The sequence below is a fragment of the Lissotriton helveticus genome, chromosome 9 (genome assembly GCF_964261635.1).
Source record: "Lissotriton helveticus chromosome 9, aLisHel1.1, whole genome shotgun sequence".
Classification (NCBI taxonomy): Eukaryota; Metazoa; Chordata; class Amphibia; order Caudata; family Salamandridae; genus Lissotriton; species Lissotriton helveticus.
In genome coordinates, this window is record NC_136070.1 from 351281785 (window position 1) to 351298622 (window position 16838).

A 16838-nucleotide genomic window follows, 5' to 3' on the forward strand; every position below is an offset into this window, starting at 1 on the left:
ACTCCCAATGAACAATCCCTGACTTTTTCGGACAATTTGTTAATGCTGCTGTGGAAGACAGGTGCCTGGAGGCCAGTGTTTTGATTCTTGTTTCGATAATAAACAGAGATAGAAACAGGAGTGGTGGGACAATCCCTGCCTTTTTCGGACAATTTGTTAATGCTGCTCTGGAAGACAGGTGCCTGGAGGCCAGTGTTTTGATTTTTGTTTTGATAATAAACAGAGATAGAAACAGGAGTGGTGGGGGAAGGACTCACCAGACAATGACAAGGGAAAATGTATTATTTATTTAATTACCCTCGTCGTCTGTCGAGTCCCCCCCATGCCCCCCCATGCCGCCCCACCGCTCTTACCTGCACAGGCCGCTCCTGGAGGCAGCACACTGGCACAGAGCAGCATGACATTGTATTTTCTTTTTGACACTTCACTACTACCAGAATGGCCACTTGCCTGTTCATTGTGGTCCCTTATCACAGCAGATATAATCGAATCACTACTTTCCTTAGTACACAGTATGATAACAATAGGAGAAGATACAGTTTTTCTACCAAGTTTAGTTTGTGAAGAGGGGCAAAGTAAAAGATTTCAGCATCAGCATGTTTAAACCTTGCTCTGGCCTCTCACTGCTTGTGAACTGCACATACACAGTTTCAATTCTTTCTGCATTACAAAACATAGTTTTTCTAAAATGTCTGTGGTACAGACTTAAAAAATCAAAATATCTCCTGTATACATTTACGGCATAGCAGACATGAACATGCTATTGTCTGCATTGCAAATGTAGCATTTTCTTTCTATATATCATACTTTGGCAAAAAGAATTGTACTTTGCACATTGAGCCCCTGTGCTCATCCACATGCTGCTAGAAAAACGTAAAAGCACTACTCTGCCCTATTGGGCCTTTTCTAACTGTGCAGGACTTTTTTTGTTTTAAAGTACACTAAAACTCCGGAATAAGTGCAGACAGGATTCACCAAGTGAGCTCACTGAAGTTTCTGGGTGGTATCTTCTTAACCCGTATAGCTATATTTTTGTGATTTTTGGTGAGGTTGGACTAAGACAATTTAGGTGTCAAAGTACTGTGCATGAGTAGATCAACATAATCATTTCACAAAAGAAAATTATAGCATAACAACAGAAACACATGATCACACTGGTCTAAATAAACAAGCTGATAGCATTGCTATTTGGTAAACAGTGGTACAAGATTCATCAAGGTGAATGCTGTAACAGAAGCCACTCAGTACAATAGTTCAAATACCCAGAATAGCTATATATTAACATGTAGGCACAACCATTCACCAGAGAGTGAAACTGTAGGATAGAGTGTCCTCTATCCTACAGGGGAAGCACAGTGCTTCCCCTGTAGGATCTACCTATAACTCAGGAAACAGAATCAATCAATCAATCAATCAGAGCATTTGTATAGCGCACTACTCACCCGGAGGGTCTCAAGGCGCTGGGGGGACGGGGTCCGCTACTGCTCGAACAGCCAGGTCTTGAGCTGCTTCCTGAAGGCGAGGTGGTCCTGGGTCAGGCGGAGGTGGGTCGGAAGGGAGTTCCAAGTCTTGGCGGCCAGGTAGGAGAAGGACCTTCCTCCTGTGGTGGCTCTTCGGATGCGGGGGACGGCTGCGAGGGCGTGGCTGGTCGATTGAAGCTGGCGTTTGGGAGCGTAGAAGTTGAGGCGGCTGTTGAGGTATCCTGGTCCTTGGTTGTGTAGGGCTTTGTGTGCGTGGGTGAGGAGCCGGAAGGTGATTCTCTTGTTGACCGGGAGCCAGTGCAGGTCTCTCAGGTGTCCGGAGATGTGGCTGCGGCGGGGGATGTCCAGGATGAGTCGTGCTGAGGTGTTCTGGATCCGCTGGAGTCTCTTCTGGAGTTTGGCGGTGGTTCCGGTGTAGAGGGAGTTGCCGTAGTCCAGACGGCTGGTGACGAGGGCCTGGGTGACCGTCTTCCTGGTCTCAGTGGGGATCCACCGGAAGATCTTACGTAGCATGCGAAGGATGTTGAAGCACGACGAGGAGACGGCGTTGACTTGTCTGGTCATGGAGAGGGAGGAGTCCAGGATGAAGCCCAGGTTGCGTGCGTGGTCAGTTGGTTTGGGTGCGCTGCCCAGGGCGGGGGGCCACCAGGAGTCGTCCCAGGCGGAGGGTGAGGATCCCAGGATGAGGACTTCCGTCTTATCCGAGTTCAGTTTCAGGCGGCTGTTCGACATCCATTTGGCAACGTCTGTCATCCCTTCGTGCAGGTTGGCTCTGGCGGTGGCGGGGTCGTTGGTGAGGGAGAGGATCAGCTGGGTGTCGTCGGCGTAGGAGATGATGTTCAGGTTGTGCTGGCGTGCGATGGCTGCGAGGGGGCTCATGTAGACGTTGAAGAGTGTTGGGCTGAGTGAGGAGCCTTGAGGAACGCCGCAGATGACTTCGGTGGCCTCCGATCTGAACGGGGGGAGGCGGACTCTCTGTGTCCTTCCGGCGAGGAAGGAGGTGATCCACTCCAGTGCCTTTTCCTGGATTCCGACGTTGCTGAGGCGCTGTACTAGGGTACGGTGGCAGACAGTGTCGAAGGCCGCGGAGAGGTCCAGGAGGATGAGGGCCGCTGTTTCTCCGTTGTCGAGCAGGGCTCGGATGTCATCGGTAGCTGCGATCAGGGCAGAAAGGTTGCAAATGAGAATACTCAAGAGTGTATTGTTTCATTTCAGGTGCCATGACTGTGGAGCGATACTAGAAGAATATGACGAGGAAACGCTAGGTCTTGCGATTGTGGTACTCTCAACATTCATCCACCTGAGCCCAGACTTGGCTGCTCCTTTACTCTTGGACATCATGCAGTCTGTGGGAAGGTAGGTGCTGCACATACTACACAGCTTATATATTCCACGCATATTTTATATGCCAAATATCAATGACTGGTAAGGAAAACCACTGTAGAAATCCACTGGTTCTGGCTGGAACTAATATTTCTAAACCTGCACAGGTGGAATGTTCTCCACTGCTGGGCTGGGACAGTGCACTGTAAGAAATTCCACTGTAAGATGCACCTCCATATTTAACATTTACACCACAAGCAGTAGGATTTTTTGTGGCCGCTCATCTCTAAATAAGGCCATTGGTGGTTGAAACTGAAATTATCCATGTTTGTTAGGAATTATGCCTACAGAATAGACTATGACCCTAAGTACAAGTGACCTCTTCATTTCGATGGGGCTGGTAAGGTAACAGCATTTACCGACCCCCATCGCCATAATGAGATCCTGGGTGTTTCAGCAGATCTATTAATTTTACAAAGATTTTGAATCCTTAAGGCAGCCAGCATCTCTGTTTGAAAATTCAGCGGAAAATGAGGAATTACCAGAGAAATGAGTCCTGGAATTCCTCTTGTAATCCATTATTTCTAAAGGGAGTCTTCAGATTCTGCCTTGTAATAGCCCAGTTTTTTCCCACCCCAGATTTACTGATATCCTGGATATCTGTAACTCCAGGAGTGGGGAAAATACTGGTCACTTGTAACAAGGACTTATGAGTGCTTTGCAAAGCAAGCATGACAAGCATGGAGTGCTGTAGGGGCTTTAAAGTGCTTTATTTGTACAATTTGTACAAGAATAAGTGCCGGGTCACAATGTTTTGCTCAGGAGCGTGTGTCTAATGCTATCAAATGTCAGTATGGCCGGATATCAAGGATTCCTAGAGGTTCTTTTTCATTCCTGGTGTCTCTCTTTGTCACAGTTTTCCCGTCTTTCTCTTCTTCCTTCTTTCATCCTTGTGTGATTTTGTCTCTCTTCCTCTCAATTACAGTCTGTTGAGGAAAAATAAGTGCTGGCCCCCAAAAATAAGTCCCGGTGGGCTCACCCTGCAATCACCGTTTCAAATTAAGCACTGTGTATTTGGCACCTAGACAACACTTGACCTGACACAACACATTCCCAGTTGGCCATCAGTGTGGCTAACCCATTGTACATTAAAAAGCTTCAGTAAAATGGTGGGCATATCTGTCTCTTACTTGATAATCCTCCGTCCTAATCCTCCAGAACCCATTAGCCTGTCTGCACATAGATGACACTATTGCTTAGACATTTCTGGGCATATGGTACCTATTTAAGCAAATTTTTCCCCAAAGCACACCTATCAACCAACCAAGTTTAACTCTGTATTATTATAGTTTAGTTACTCCAGGTTTCATACGTGGAAGAGCTTAAAAAAAAGCCATGGGAAACTTTAATTGGAAAGAGGATAGAAACATTGAAGCTACAGGGCCAACCGAGCACAGGTAAAAGAATGCTTGTATTTTCCTTATTCAAATTTAATAAATTAACTTACTTGAGTTCCCAAGGAGGTCCCCCACTGTACATTGGTTTGTGTGCCATATTAATGAAAATTGCGATGTAGCTGCCGGAGTTGGTGGAAAGCTTGTTTTATTGAACAGTGGTTTTGAAAGGAGGACAAACCAGTGCTTAATTTGAGCCAGTGGTGTGAGGTGCTCCGCACGGCACATAATCATCAACACCGGTGCTTTTCATGAGCACCATTTAAGTGCGCATTCATATATGGTAGACACAGGGAGATTAAGTGATTTGCCCAGACTCACATTATGTTGAGCCGACGCTGAGACTCGAACTTGGTTCCCCAGCTCCGAAGTCGGAAGCTCTGGCCATTATGCCACACTCTTTCCACACTTTCATGGTTAGTAGTTGGTTCTGTTTTAGGTGGCACTAACAGGAGAAATGAGCTGGTGCAAGCCGCCTCCTGACGAGAGCCAATAGTGTGTATTTTAATTCTGTCTACACCAAAAATATCCTTAGTTTTCTTGTGTTGGTGAATAATCTGCGACACTAGTTTCTTTCCTAGGGGATAGCTCAGCCGCTGCCGGTAGTGGGAGTACCGGCCAGGAGGTGACGTGGGGAGGGGGAGGGGCAGGGTGGGGGTTAGTAATGTATGGATTACGGACTTTACCAGGTAAGTAAACATAAAAATAAATAAAACGAATTTCGTTTCTTGCACTGCATCGCATTTGGTGATGCAGTGCAAGCAACGAAATTCGTTTTATTTATTTTTATGTTTACTTACCTATTAAAGTCCGTAATCCATACATTACTACCTCCACCCTGCCCCTCCCCCTCCCCACGTCACCGCCCGGCCAGTACTCCCACTACCGGCCGCGGCTGGGATAGCTTGCTGGAAAGATATCATGTTGTTAGGAATGTTTTGCTTTTGCCTGCTTAGCGCAAGAAAATCAGTGTTAAATCCAAGAATGCCCGTTATTTGTAACACAATCCTGCACTTACACCTCCCGTGTCTCGTAAAGAACAATATGCTTTGTGCGACCATTCCACAGAATTTTACATTAGTAGCTCATTACTTTAAAAATGTGTCTGGTTTGTAAAGTATTCTCCTTTGTTTTTAACTTTAGATTGGCGTCAAGTACTAGTTTTTCTAATCAAGCAGAAAGGTGAGTAATGCATATATCTAAAATCTTGTCAGACTGCCCTCCTGCTCATAAGAGTGTGTGTTATTTGCATCACTTCAGACTTCCTAGGTGGTCATCCTTCTGAATTCGGTAGACTGAATATTATGAATTATGTATAAGTCACATATTTTATTTACCGTGCTAAAAACTGCGGTTGTAAACGCTATGCAAAAACCAAGTAAGCATTAATTTTATTGTTCAGGAGAGAAATGTGAGCGTTCCCCATTCTGCTGCTCCTCAAAAAGGGTCTTCACATTTTGGCCTGAGTACAGGAAAGTTGACTGAATGTCAACAGTTCATAGTGCTATTTCCTGCTTGGCCCTATGGTTAACTATCAAAGGCAACAGAGAAACGTAATGTATCAAAAGAAGAGTTCAAGTAGAATTCCACATTTTCAAATAATATTTTCGAAATATTTATTCCAGAATCTCTATGTTCTGGGGAATTGTTTGCCTCAGTCGAAATATAGATTTTCCTAATAGATAAAGACTACCACGTCCATGTGGTCTACCTGTTTCCTCCTTACCATTTAGTTATATACCCTGTGGGTACCTCATTGCATCTCTGCCAATGTAATTTTGTGCCAACATTTTTGGGTTATATAGTTTGCATTAGCATGGGGCAAGTCTGCATGTGTGGATTGGCTAGATGGTACAAACGAGTGTGTCTGGTGGATATCTCTAACCTCAGATTCCTCACCATGTGAATCTCTCCTGGCACCAGACTGGATACGGACGATGTTGCAATAGCTCCTGTATGCCAACAGGTGGTGACATTGACCTCCAGTGCTACTCTATCCTGCCTCCGGAAATTATGACCTGGATTTATATAAAGGTGCAACACATGCGCTTTAGATCAGATTATTTTGGTTTTGAAAATCTGCAAGGTATCCACTTGGAGATCTGCTCGTATTTACAAGGGGTACTGCATTGACCCACCATTTTTCAATCTTTTGTCTCATGATACACACGTTGGCCACTGCTAATGGAGCTGCAAGCCATCTCCATATTTGGTTGGGTGCACCCACTATATCAGAAATATATATTATAATATTATCAAATGTGCAGATTGGTAAAATGTAAGGTCACTTACAGTTAGTTCGCCCCACATACTAGATCAGTGGTGAGAAATAGCTGGTCAATAGGTCAGAATGTGGTTTATGGCATCTCCAACACAATGAGTAAGGAAGGAGACCCACTCTGCTGGGAATCTAGTACTAGTCATTTAATATTTTGAAATGCAAAAATTAAAGGCATGAATAGTAAGGCACAGTAGTCTTTTCAGTGTGGTTAATAGAGGTAGACATGGTAGGTTTGGAAAATAGATCACTCCCTAAACGGCTGAAACTATTATTTTGTACTTGAACTAGGTTTAAAGGTAAGACATAATAGGACAATGTTTAGTTTCATTGTACAGAGCTCAAATGACATATCTGGGAGTGTGTTATCTGAAAATACTTCCTGAAGTTGGTTGTGTTTGGGACATATTCAGAATGTGCAACCTGAAAAGACTTAAAATTCCCATGTCTATCAGCTAATCCAATATCATTATCGTTTTAATGCCATTAACTGAAGCATTTCTAATCAGTATCCCAGTTTCTGCCTTAGCAATGCTGAAAAGTGAAAAATAGGATCTCTAATCTCCAGATAGTCACCATTTTTGTAATTACAAGGGTTGTTGTTGTTGTTCTTCAGTGAAGATAGAATTTCTTATCAGGGTCAACCCAAGCTGAATGTCTGATTGATTAATGGAGCATTTTATAGAGCAGCAGCTACTCAAACCGGGTCTCCTGGTGCCAGTCCATGATATTCTCAATACACGATGAGTAAGGAGGATTAAGTGGAAAACAGCAATGCTTTCCGATGTTTTCTAAAAGCCAAGTCCAACATAGTTAATATGTTATCTATTAAACATGTCCTTGAGATATGGGGAACCCAGATCAAAACAGCACAGTGCTTTGAAGATGCATCTTTTCTCCACTGGTAGCCAGTGCAAGCTGAATCTGTGTTGGTAAAATGGCTCCTATTTCTTGGGTGCCAAAGAAAGCTTCACTGCGGGGTTCTTTTTGGTCTCACTGCGGTGTTCTTTTTGGTCTAAAGACTGAGAGGTTGCTTAAGAAGCATACCAAGGAAGACCATATTCAAGGCTTAATAGAATGGATGTTTGTATCACGGTTTCCTCAAATCTTTCTGAATTCTCTGATTGACACTCCTACTGACCTTTAGAGGAAAAAGCAGGAGAAAAATATTTTTGAAATATTTGTCCTGAAAAGCAAGATTTGTAGAGAAAATAGTGACAAGATTCTATGTTAAAAAGGTGAGGGAGAAGGTAGAGGACCAAGATATGTAGGCCACCAATCAGAATTCCAGGTGGAAGAGTCACAGATAAATAACACTTCAGTCTTGGAGGAATTTAAAGTCAATTCATTTTTCAGCATCCATTTTGTTATTTTAGTCATACCCTACAAAGCTGGACCCTCAGCCAGCCTTCCTCAGAACAGTGTTGGACTTGTGAAAGGCTACCAGGCAAACTGACCCTGCTACACTTCACATCTGCAACCTGTGAGAAGGACCTGAAAAGATTGTACTGCCTTCCTCTTGAAATTCGAGGACATAAAGATTTCTAGGGATCATAATGTGAATTCCCTGGGTTGGTTCTGGAACATAAAAAGCTGAAGATTGCATTCCTTTGAAAAATCATAGTGGACCTGTGGCAACTGAACCGAGAATGGATTTTGCTGTTGGTTTCTGTTGACATCCCCTTAAGTCCAAGTACAAGTAAGTTAAAGTACAGAGAACAACTTGAATGTCTAGGATTCATACATTTCATGGATTTGAGAAAACCCACATTTTTGTGATCTGTGCTAGAGGTTCCCAGTCTGGCCCTGCCGGATAGTAATATGATGGGGGAACTTCTTCTAGGTAATATCTCCCATGTGAGAGAGCTTCCTTTATCTCCAAGAGTTGTTGGTCATGAAAGGTGTGGTTGATTTCTTCTGATGTTAAATCTTGAGAGTAACTTCTAAGCATGGGCGTAAAATCCGTTCCGTTCGCAGAATTTGCGGATTTTCTGCAATTTTACGGTCCGCGAATCTCGCGAAATTGCAGCAAAATCCGCGAAATCGCATTCGGGACGGATTTTCAAAAACTGAAGTACATGAAGCACTTACAGGGTTACAGCAGGTGCCCAAGTTGAAGCTAATTTCTTTGTAACCATTTACAAAATGGTTACAAAGAAATTAACTTCAACTTGGGCACCTGCTTTAACCCTGTAAGTGCTTCCTGAGCGGCACCTCCAGAGTTGTTGCCTACTTGAAACTATTCTCTGACCCTGCCCTGACCCTCGAAGCAGGGTCAGAGAATAGTTACAAGTATGGCACAATGCTCCAGGCTGTCACAAAAATTAAACCACAACAGGAAGCACTTACAGATAAGGAAGCAGGTGCCGGACTTGAAGCACAAATTCAGTAACACATTAACCAGCCCCCGGTTGAGGCTGGGCATGTGTGCTTTCGCCCCATAATCTACGGTGGCAGTGGTGAACCAGAGGGTGGCAGTGGTGAACCAGAGGGTGGCCGTGGTGAACCAGAGGGTGCTGTGATGAACCAGAGGGTGGCAGTGATGAACCAGAGGGTGGCAGTGATGAACCAGAGGGTGACAGTGATGAACCAGAGGGTGGCAGTGGTGATCCAGAGGGCGGCAGTGATGAACCAGAGGGTGGCAGTGGTGAACCGGAGGGTGGCAGTGATGAACCAGAGGGTGGCAGTGGTGAACCAGAGGGTGGCACTGCTAAACTGCCCGGGACCCCTGTGGGTGTGAGCCCCTGCGCTGCTGAGCTGCCCAGGGGTTGTGAGCCCACGCGCTACTGAACTGCCCCGGGGCCCAGTGGGTGTGAGCCCCTGTGCTGCTGAACTGCCCCGGAGCCCTCTCAGTGTGAAAATCATTCGTGCTCAATTGCTTTGTGCTAAGTGTCCACCTGCCCCCAGTACATATATACCCGTACCGCACAGCACCATTATGCTCTTGCACCATGAAGTCTGGTGCCTGGATGCTCCTGATCCGTGTAGGTGGTTCCACCGTCTGGTGCAGTCAAAATGTAAAGTCATACCTTGCTACACAGCACCAATAAACAAGATTCCCCCCTGGCACCGGTATGCGCATGTACCAGGCGTGGAGCACCCGCATGCCACTGCACCCTACTACCCAGCGCCAGCATATGCCTGTACGGGGCAGTTTAGTATGAGATGGGACATTGTCCAGCAGCAGCTGCATGCGCCTGAACCCACTGAGCAGGATCAGAATAGCTTTGTACCAACACGCGCAGCAGAGCTATCTTGGACATCTGAAGGATTCTCGGGTCCTGTGCCAAACGTATTTTTGCATCCAAGAGTTTCCCGAGCGCCATCCCTGTGTAGCTCCTGTGACCAGGAGGCTGCTTTCTCCTCATCTGCTGCTCTGCTCGGTCTCTGACCCTTTATAAACAAGATGCATGTGAACTCACATAGAAACCCTGCCCGTTTGGCCCCATCCACCACACACTAGCGGTATGAAACGTCTTCCCGCCCTTCCCCACTATAATGACCAGCTCACTCAAGGGACCTCGGCACCTTTTGGCACGCTGGCAAATTTACAGGCACACGTGGTCACATATTTGTGCAACTGGCACAAAAATCCGCAAGTTCGCGGGAAAATTCGCGAACTCGCGGACTTTTTTTGCAATTTCGCACGAATTTGCAAATTTCGCCCATACTTAGTAACTTCACACAACAGTTAATTTTCATCCGTTTCAGGATGTAAATGGAGGAGGCGTCTGCCTCCTTAATGACCGGCAAGTTAGTCTCCAGTTATTTGAGAACTGGTGCTTTAGTAATCTCTTGTTCCTAACCCAAATGAACCTGAGCCTCATTTTAGGTGAGTTTCAAAACAGAAGTACAATGCCAGAAAAATATTTGATAAAATGTCTATGTCACGATCTTTGTAAACCTTTCCCTCTTTTTTCTCCATCACTAAATCCACTTAACTTTTTCTATTCTTGCACGCTCTGATTGGGGCAACCGTTTTTTGACCCTATATTACTTGTAGAATATAAAAATATAAAACATAATGATGATTAGTGGTAGAGAATAAATTGATCACCACTGGTTGTTTTTTTGGTTGTTTTTGTTCTTAAAGAATATTCTACTATATGAATTATAAAATGTTTGATTAATTGTGATTTTTGAAATAATAGTCCATTGGACCACTGTTTTTTAGTACTCTTACCACATGGCAGTAAAGGTCAGCAAAAACTGTCCATTTGCCCACCCACTATAAATTGGGTGGGCAGTTGAATTGCAAAGCCTTTGATGGTGTTTACTTAATCTGGCCATCAGAGGAATATGTCAGAGATGGAGATAGAGTGATCTCAATTGATGACATATTTAAGGTCCACATGTCTGTAAATCAGATGGGCGCATCTTCCATTTAGAGGAGAGGGCATTCTGTCACTGCTGCAACATAATACCCTCTCTGCCAAAGTATAATTCAGTCCTTACGTTCTCTGTAGTCTATACACAGTCTGAAAGGGATGAAGAAAACTTGTTCTTCCACAGGTGAAATAGAATACCGAATGAACCCCTTCTGTAGTTTTTCCAATACATATTTTTGTAGGATCTTACCATATCAATCTTTTAGTGGATATATGCACCCATGATGAATCCTTGCTAATGAGATTAACTCAATAGAGCAGCCATACAGACAATATGGGGCACTGTTGATCTGCGTCTTCTTTTACTAAAACCATCTTAAAAATCCTAATGTGCCTCTGATATCTGAAGTGATTCCTTCTGCTTTGGTGCTGTACAAAAAATTAAGGGAAGTGTACACTCTAATCCCTTCTGAGGAAGTTGGCTTTTATGGCAATCTTGGGAAGAAAGGTTGATGGTCTGCTTTTGCCAATCAACAGAAGGGTTATGTTTTTGTAGTTAAGGTGTACCAAGCACAATGTGAAAAGTTGGAGTTTCAATGAGGTCCAATTAAATGGTCTCAAAATGTCTATTATTGAAAACCATTCCTAAATAGGCAAGCTCACAGCAAATGTTCCTGGAGATGAAAGGTTTCCCCTCTATTCCATCAATGGCTTCTCGAATATCAGTTTTCTTTTTTGCTATAGCACGTCTTTCATGGAATCTCTGATCCGTAATGCACCCTGAAGCACCACAGTCAATGAAGGCCACGGTGGAAAGTGGACCTTTATTGGTGGGAATTTGTACCAAGAATTGGAAATGTTCTCAGCCAAAATCTCTACTCATGGGCATGAAATGGTCAAAATTGTTGTAGATCACTTAGGAAGGGTTTAGAGAGGATGTATTGAGCTCTATGGCTTTACTATAGTGAAGTTATTGGCACTTGTATTGCCTTTTTAGGCTGCATTGCTAGATGCAGCTGACTTGTCTGTTTTTTGTGAGTAACTTGCTTTCTTTGGTCGTTCTTACATTGTCAAAAGTTTATTTTGTTGACACTGAGGTTGCGGTTTTAGAAGTTATTTTACATGCTGTTGTCTTACTTACCTATTCTTTTGTTTACTTGTGTGATAGTGTCTATAGCTTTGCCAACTTGGATGCTATTAGCACACAGATGATCTTCAGCTGTTTTCAAAGGGTCTTGTGCAATATGTATTTTGCAGATTTTGAGGAAGGTTCCTGCTGTAATCTTGTTCCAGAATCTGCAGATGATTAATACAGTTTGAGGGTGAGGATGAAATCAAATGTGTGACTTTTGGTGTATGTGTGACTGGTAACATGAACAAAGTAGTACTGGTCACCAAGGTGTCTTTGGTATTGAGGCAATGTAGTATTTGGTGTTTTAGGCAAATGATTGTATTTTATTGAGTCAATCGATTAGGTCTGGGGCAAAGGTGGGATGACTGCCTTGCAAGCAAGGTATTGCTTTTATGAAAATATGACAATATGCCTTTGGCTTATGTTTAATGGTGCCTTGCTCAACGAAATCGAGGTCTTGGACTCGAGATTGTTAGGCTCAGACACATCAGGAATGAATGATGACACTAGCCTCAGTTGTTCCGTTGCTTAGACAGGAGGAGCTGGATCTTCTAAGATGCCAGCATTTCTATGGGCCAGTCAAATTTGAGTGATCCCAATAATTGTGAGATTGTGAGAGTTATGGACTTTGCTTACAGCCGTAGCCGTGGAGAAGTGAGGCTCAATGGTTAGAGCGGCAGACCCTGATGCAGAGGTCTGGCCCGGGACCAGGGTTCAGTTCCCGCCTCGGCGGGTCTTGGGCTCAATTTCCTCGGACCTGATAATTCTCGCCTCCATGCCTATTATAACCATGGGTCCCACTCTGCAACTCTGGGCAATAGCTTGCATAATCTCCACAACAGCCCCAACAGCGCTGGGATGCCTGGCTTCTCCTTGGGGGTGCCCAGGAGTGGGCATTTCACAGGGAAAAACCAGGAAGGGTTCCACAGCGGTATGCGTACAGCGCCAAGAAACCACATGGGGTATAAGTGCGCTTTAAAAGTACAAATTCGTTTCATTTCATTACCTTGTTGGTGACTGTTCTAGCATGGATGATGATAAAGAAGGGCTTGAGGTAGGCAGTGTGGGTCTTAGGTTGATAGTGGGGAAGGTACCTTCTGTACTTAAATGAGCGTTACTGGTCTAAATTATACCTTTCCTTGTTGATGTTGTTGCTTTCAAGAAAGCAAACAAAAGACGTCAATGACTTTAATTGGAGATTTTTGTTCATTCAACTATGCCAAACCCTGTGAAGAAAGTGAAGGTCTCGCCATTCAAGAGCAATTCATGTCCAATCTGCTTAATAAGATGTGAAAATATTAATTATTTAACAAGTTCACTATTTTATGATAAAAAGACAGTTACTAGAATGTTGATGAAATTCGAGCAAACAGAAAATTGAGGTAATTTTGAATCTGTATTACTACCCAGATGTATTTAAATGAAGCTCTGTTTACTTTAAACCACAGCACGTTTTTATTTGTATGTATATTTCTATTTATTTGCGCAGCATCCACGTGTTTAAGCATGTAATTTTCCAAATCTTCTAGGATCCAATTAAGTTACGTTTTTGGTGTTCTTTTAAAAACAATCACTACATTTCATTTTCTTTCCAATTAAGCATGATGATTCCTGGCAATGCTGCAGGTGTGGCAAAACAGTTTCTCCGCTGTATTTTCCATCAGCTGGCTCCCAATGGAATCCTTACGCAGCTGTTTCAGAGCAATATCAAAGGTAATGTGCTGTCCCAAAATGAGCTTCTTGCAAGCATCACCGAACACCATACGAATGATAGCTGACAGTGGTGCTTTCTTTTCCAGATGGAAGTTTTTTACGAACATTAGCCAGCTCACTCATGGATTTCAGTGAGCTGAGTTCCATCGCTGCCCTGAGTCAACTGTTGGAGGTAGGATTGACCTAAAGAGATGAGAAATGTTTGAATTCCAGCAAGCTCAGAGGCCCGCATTATGAGTGACTTGAATTTAAATGTTAGTAATGCCACAATCAGTGTTACTGGTACAGGGGCTATTGGTAGCACCAGATCCCGATTTTACTTTGGGACCATATGCCCAAATACTGGGGAATACCATTTGCAAAAGAGTGGAACATGTAAAGTCGCAATTATGTCTTTTCTTTACATGTATGAAGTCTGCCAGGTAGAAAAAAGCAATTAAATTGAAGCAAAAAAACGCTTGTCAAAAACATTTAAAACAAGAATAATTCTCCAAATATCTAAAGTCATAAGTCAGACCAATCCAATTTATATTTTATTTTTCCAATATATATGCATATAGATTTATTACAAATACATATACGTACAGATACTTATGCGCTCCCTACCAAAACAAAATTGGAGCATATTCTCTTTTTGTTTGGCATAACTTTTACGATTGTTAATACATCTTTCATTGTTAATTGATATATGTATTGTCTTTAAAAGAAAGAAAATCACTCTACATGTATATTTATGTCCCATATCTGCCATTTGTAACTCAACACCGAGGCACATTATTTGCCATTTAGTTTACTCATAATTATGAATATTTAAAATTAGGGGCGTGCAAAATTGCAAAACTTAGTGGTTAACAACGTTACATATATATATATATATATATATATAAAAAAAAATAGCAGCAAAATGCGGGCCTAACAGCCTATCATCTGCTGAGTTCACGACTAGGGCATACATTACTTGGTAACGAAAGGAAACCATAAAATAGAAGAGGTCAAAACATTCTCCTATCTAGGTGTAACCTTTGACGGGTCTCTACAATTTAACTCCCTGGTTGAGGAGCGCTGTTGTAAAATGATTGCTACGAATGGTGCTATTGCAAGTTACGGTAGGAGGGTAGGAAGATGGAGCCCTGAACAGGTGATGAACCTGTATAGCTCCATATGCTGCTCCAAAGTGATCTATGGGGCAGAGGTATGGGGCTTTGTTAATACTGCGAAAATACAGCGGGAAGAAAACAAATACTTAAGAACTATTCTGAGAGTACCCCCAAGCACCGCTGGCTTCATAGTACATAAGGAACTGGGGAGGCCGTACCTAGAAGATCTGGTAAAACTTAGACCAATAGTGGCCTGGTTAAAAATTTGGGTCAACCCCGAGGCGTCTCTGAGCAGGGAAATTTTAAACGACTGCTTAGAAAGAGACAAATGCATGAGAATCCCATGGCTCAACTATGTAAAGAGTACCCTAGAGTCAATCGGCTACAGGAACCTCTTCACTGACCCGGCAGCAATTGTACCACACCATAAAGTGTTTGTAAAAAAAGCTTTTTTAGATCAAAAAGCACAACAGAGAGCTGAGGTTGAAGGGCCCAAAAAGACCGTGAGGGCTCACAACCTGGTTAAGAGCACAGAGGGAATGGAGCCATACTTGTACCTTATGCATAATGTTCAGGACAGATTTCTGATGTGCCGTTTTAGATTAAATCTACTTCCGTATTTATTGGCATCACCAGCAGGGTTTTTAACCACAACCGAGCAGAAGGGAACCTGAGGCTGCGACAACAGGTCTCCGCAGGATTCCCTTCACTTTGTACTCCTGTGCCCTTTTTACTCAATGCCTAGGCGTAGATTTTTAGTGAAAATCTTAAAACAAGCCAAACTGAAACATGCTAGAGAGGCCTTAATCTATTTACAGAAAGCATCGGATCCTTTAACATTGTGCTGTATAATGAATTTTATTAAAGTGGCGGTCCGATTAAGGGTAACCAGAGGAGAGGAATGATTCCTAAAAACTGTTATTAATCTTCTTTTAAAGTGTCTAATTCCTTCTTCTCTTTTGTCAAATGTAAATAATTATCATAACTAGGATTCTGATAATGGTTTAATGATATTTTATATTCTTTAATTTTTAATCATGTATATATGTATGTGCTTTTATGGTGATTTTCAATCATCGAATAAAGAATCCTTGAATACTTGGTAAAGTAAGTCCCAATTAATTCCATTAATAATATACATTTTGATGTCTGCGTTTGCGAAATAAGGGAAATGTAATACTGTTATTCTGCGTAATTTCGAAAATGGGCATGTTAAATTGACAAACTGTTACAGTCTTTTTTGTCCATGTCTACTATGGAGTGGTGCTGGACATAGTATTACACATTGCGCGCAATTGTTCTTTTCTTCCATTTAAGCTCATCTTACAAACTGGTGGGAAAGCAATGCTGACATTTAATACATTATGAAGAAATCTTGGCCTCCGAACGTGCATCATCGTGGTACACATTGGCCTCTTTTTTTATATTCATGGTGTTCAGTCATTGAATATATTCAGACCTTATCCCTGGACCAATAGTGTCTGCATGTGTAAGCGTCAGCTTCCTTGTAATAAATGAGATCTAATAAATTACTAATATTTATGTGTATGTTATCAATGTCAAGGAGAATCTTGCTTCATTGGTAAGAGCATCCACATGCAATACCATGGAAATTTCACATGCAGTGAATATAATAACTTTCTGCATGGGAAACATTCATGTGTTTTTTAGCTCTGTGAGGAGTCTATTCCTTTCAGAAGTGACTAATAATTATTTGGCAAACAAAAATCAACCAGGACATATTCAAATTTCAGACGTCCTTTGTCAATGTTAGCCTAACCATGGTTCCTGTAACAGAAAGATTCTTCAACAAACAAGAAGTAAGTAGGACTTGTTTTATCTTACCTATCCAGCTTAACCTCATTCTGGATTTTCTGGATAATTGTTTGTGACCAAGCCTGAAGGATAGGATGACCACCTCACTTCAGGTCATGATGGTCACTATCTCCAGTCCTGAACTTTTCACCTACAAATCTTTGATTTGAGATGCATTAGTCTGATTATTTTGATGGAAGCAAAAGAAGACTACCAC

At 42.7% G+C, this 16838-nt stretch overlaps 1 protein-coding gene across 1 annotated transcript in view; it reads left to right on the forward strand.

The window, feature by feature from the left end:
• Nucleotides 1–16838, forward strand: part of UNC79 (unc-79 subunit of NALCN channel complex) — a 641854-nt gene that overhangs the window by 487626 nt on the left and 137390 nt on the right. Inside the window, 4 exon segments of the mRNA XM_078660089.1 lie at nt 2697–2837; nt 5402–5440; nt 13597–13709; nt 13796–13881. Coding sequence (XP_078516215.1) covers nt 2697–2837; nt 5402–5440; nt 13597–13709; nt 13796–13881 — 379 coding nt within the window.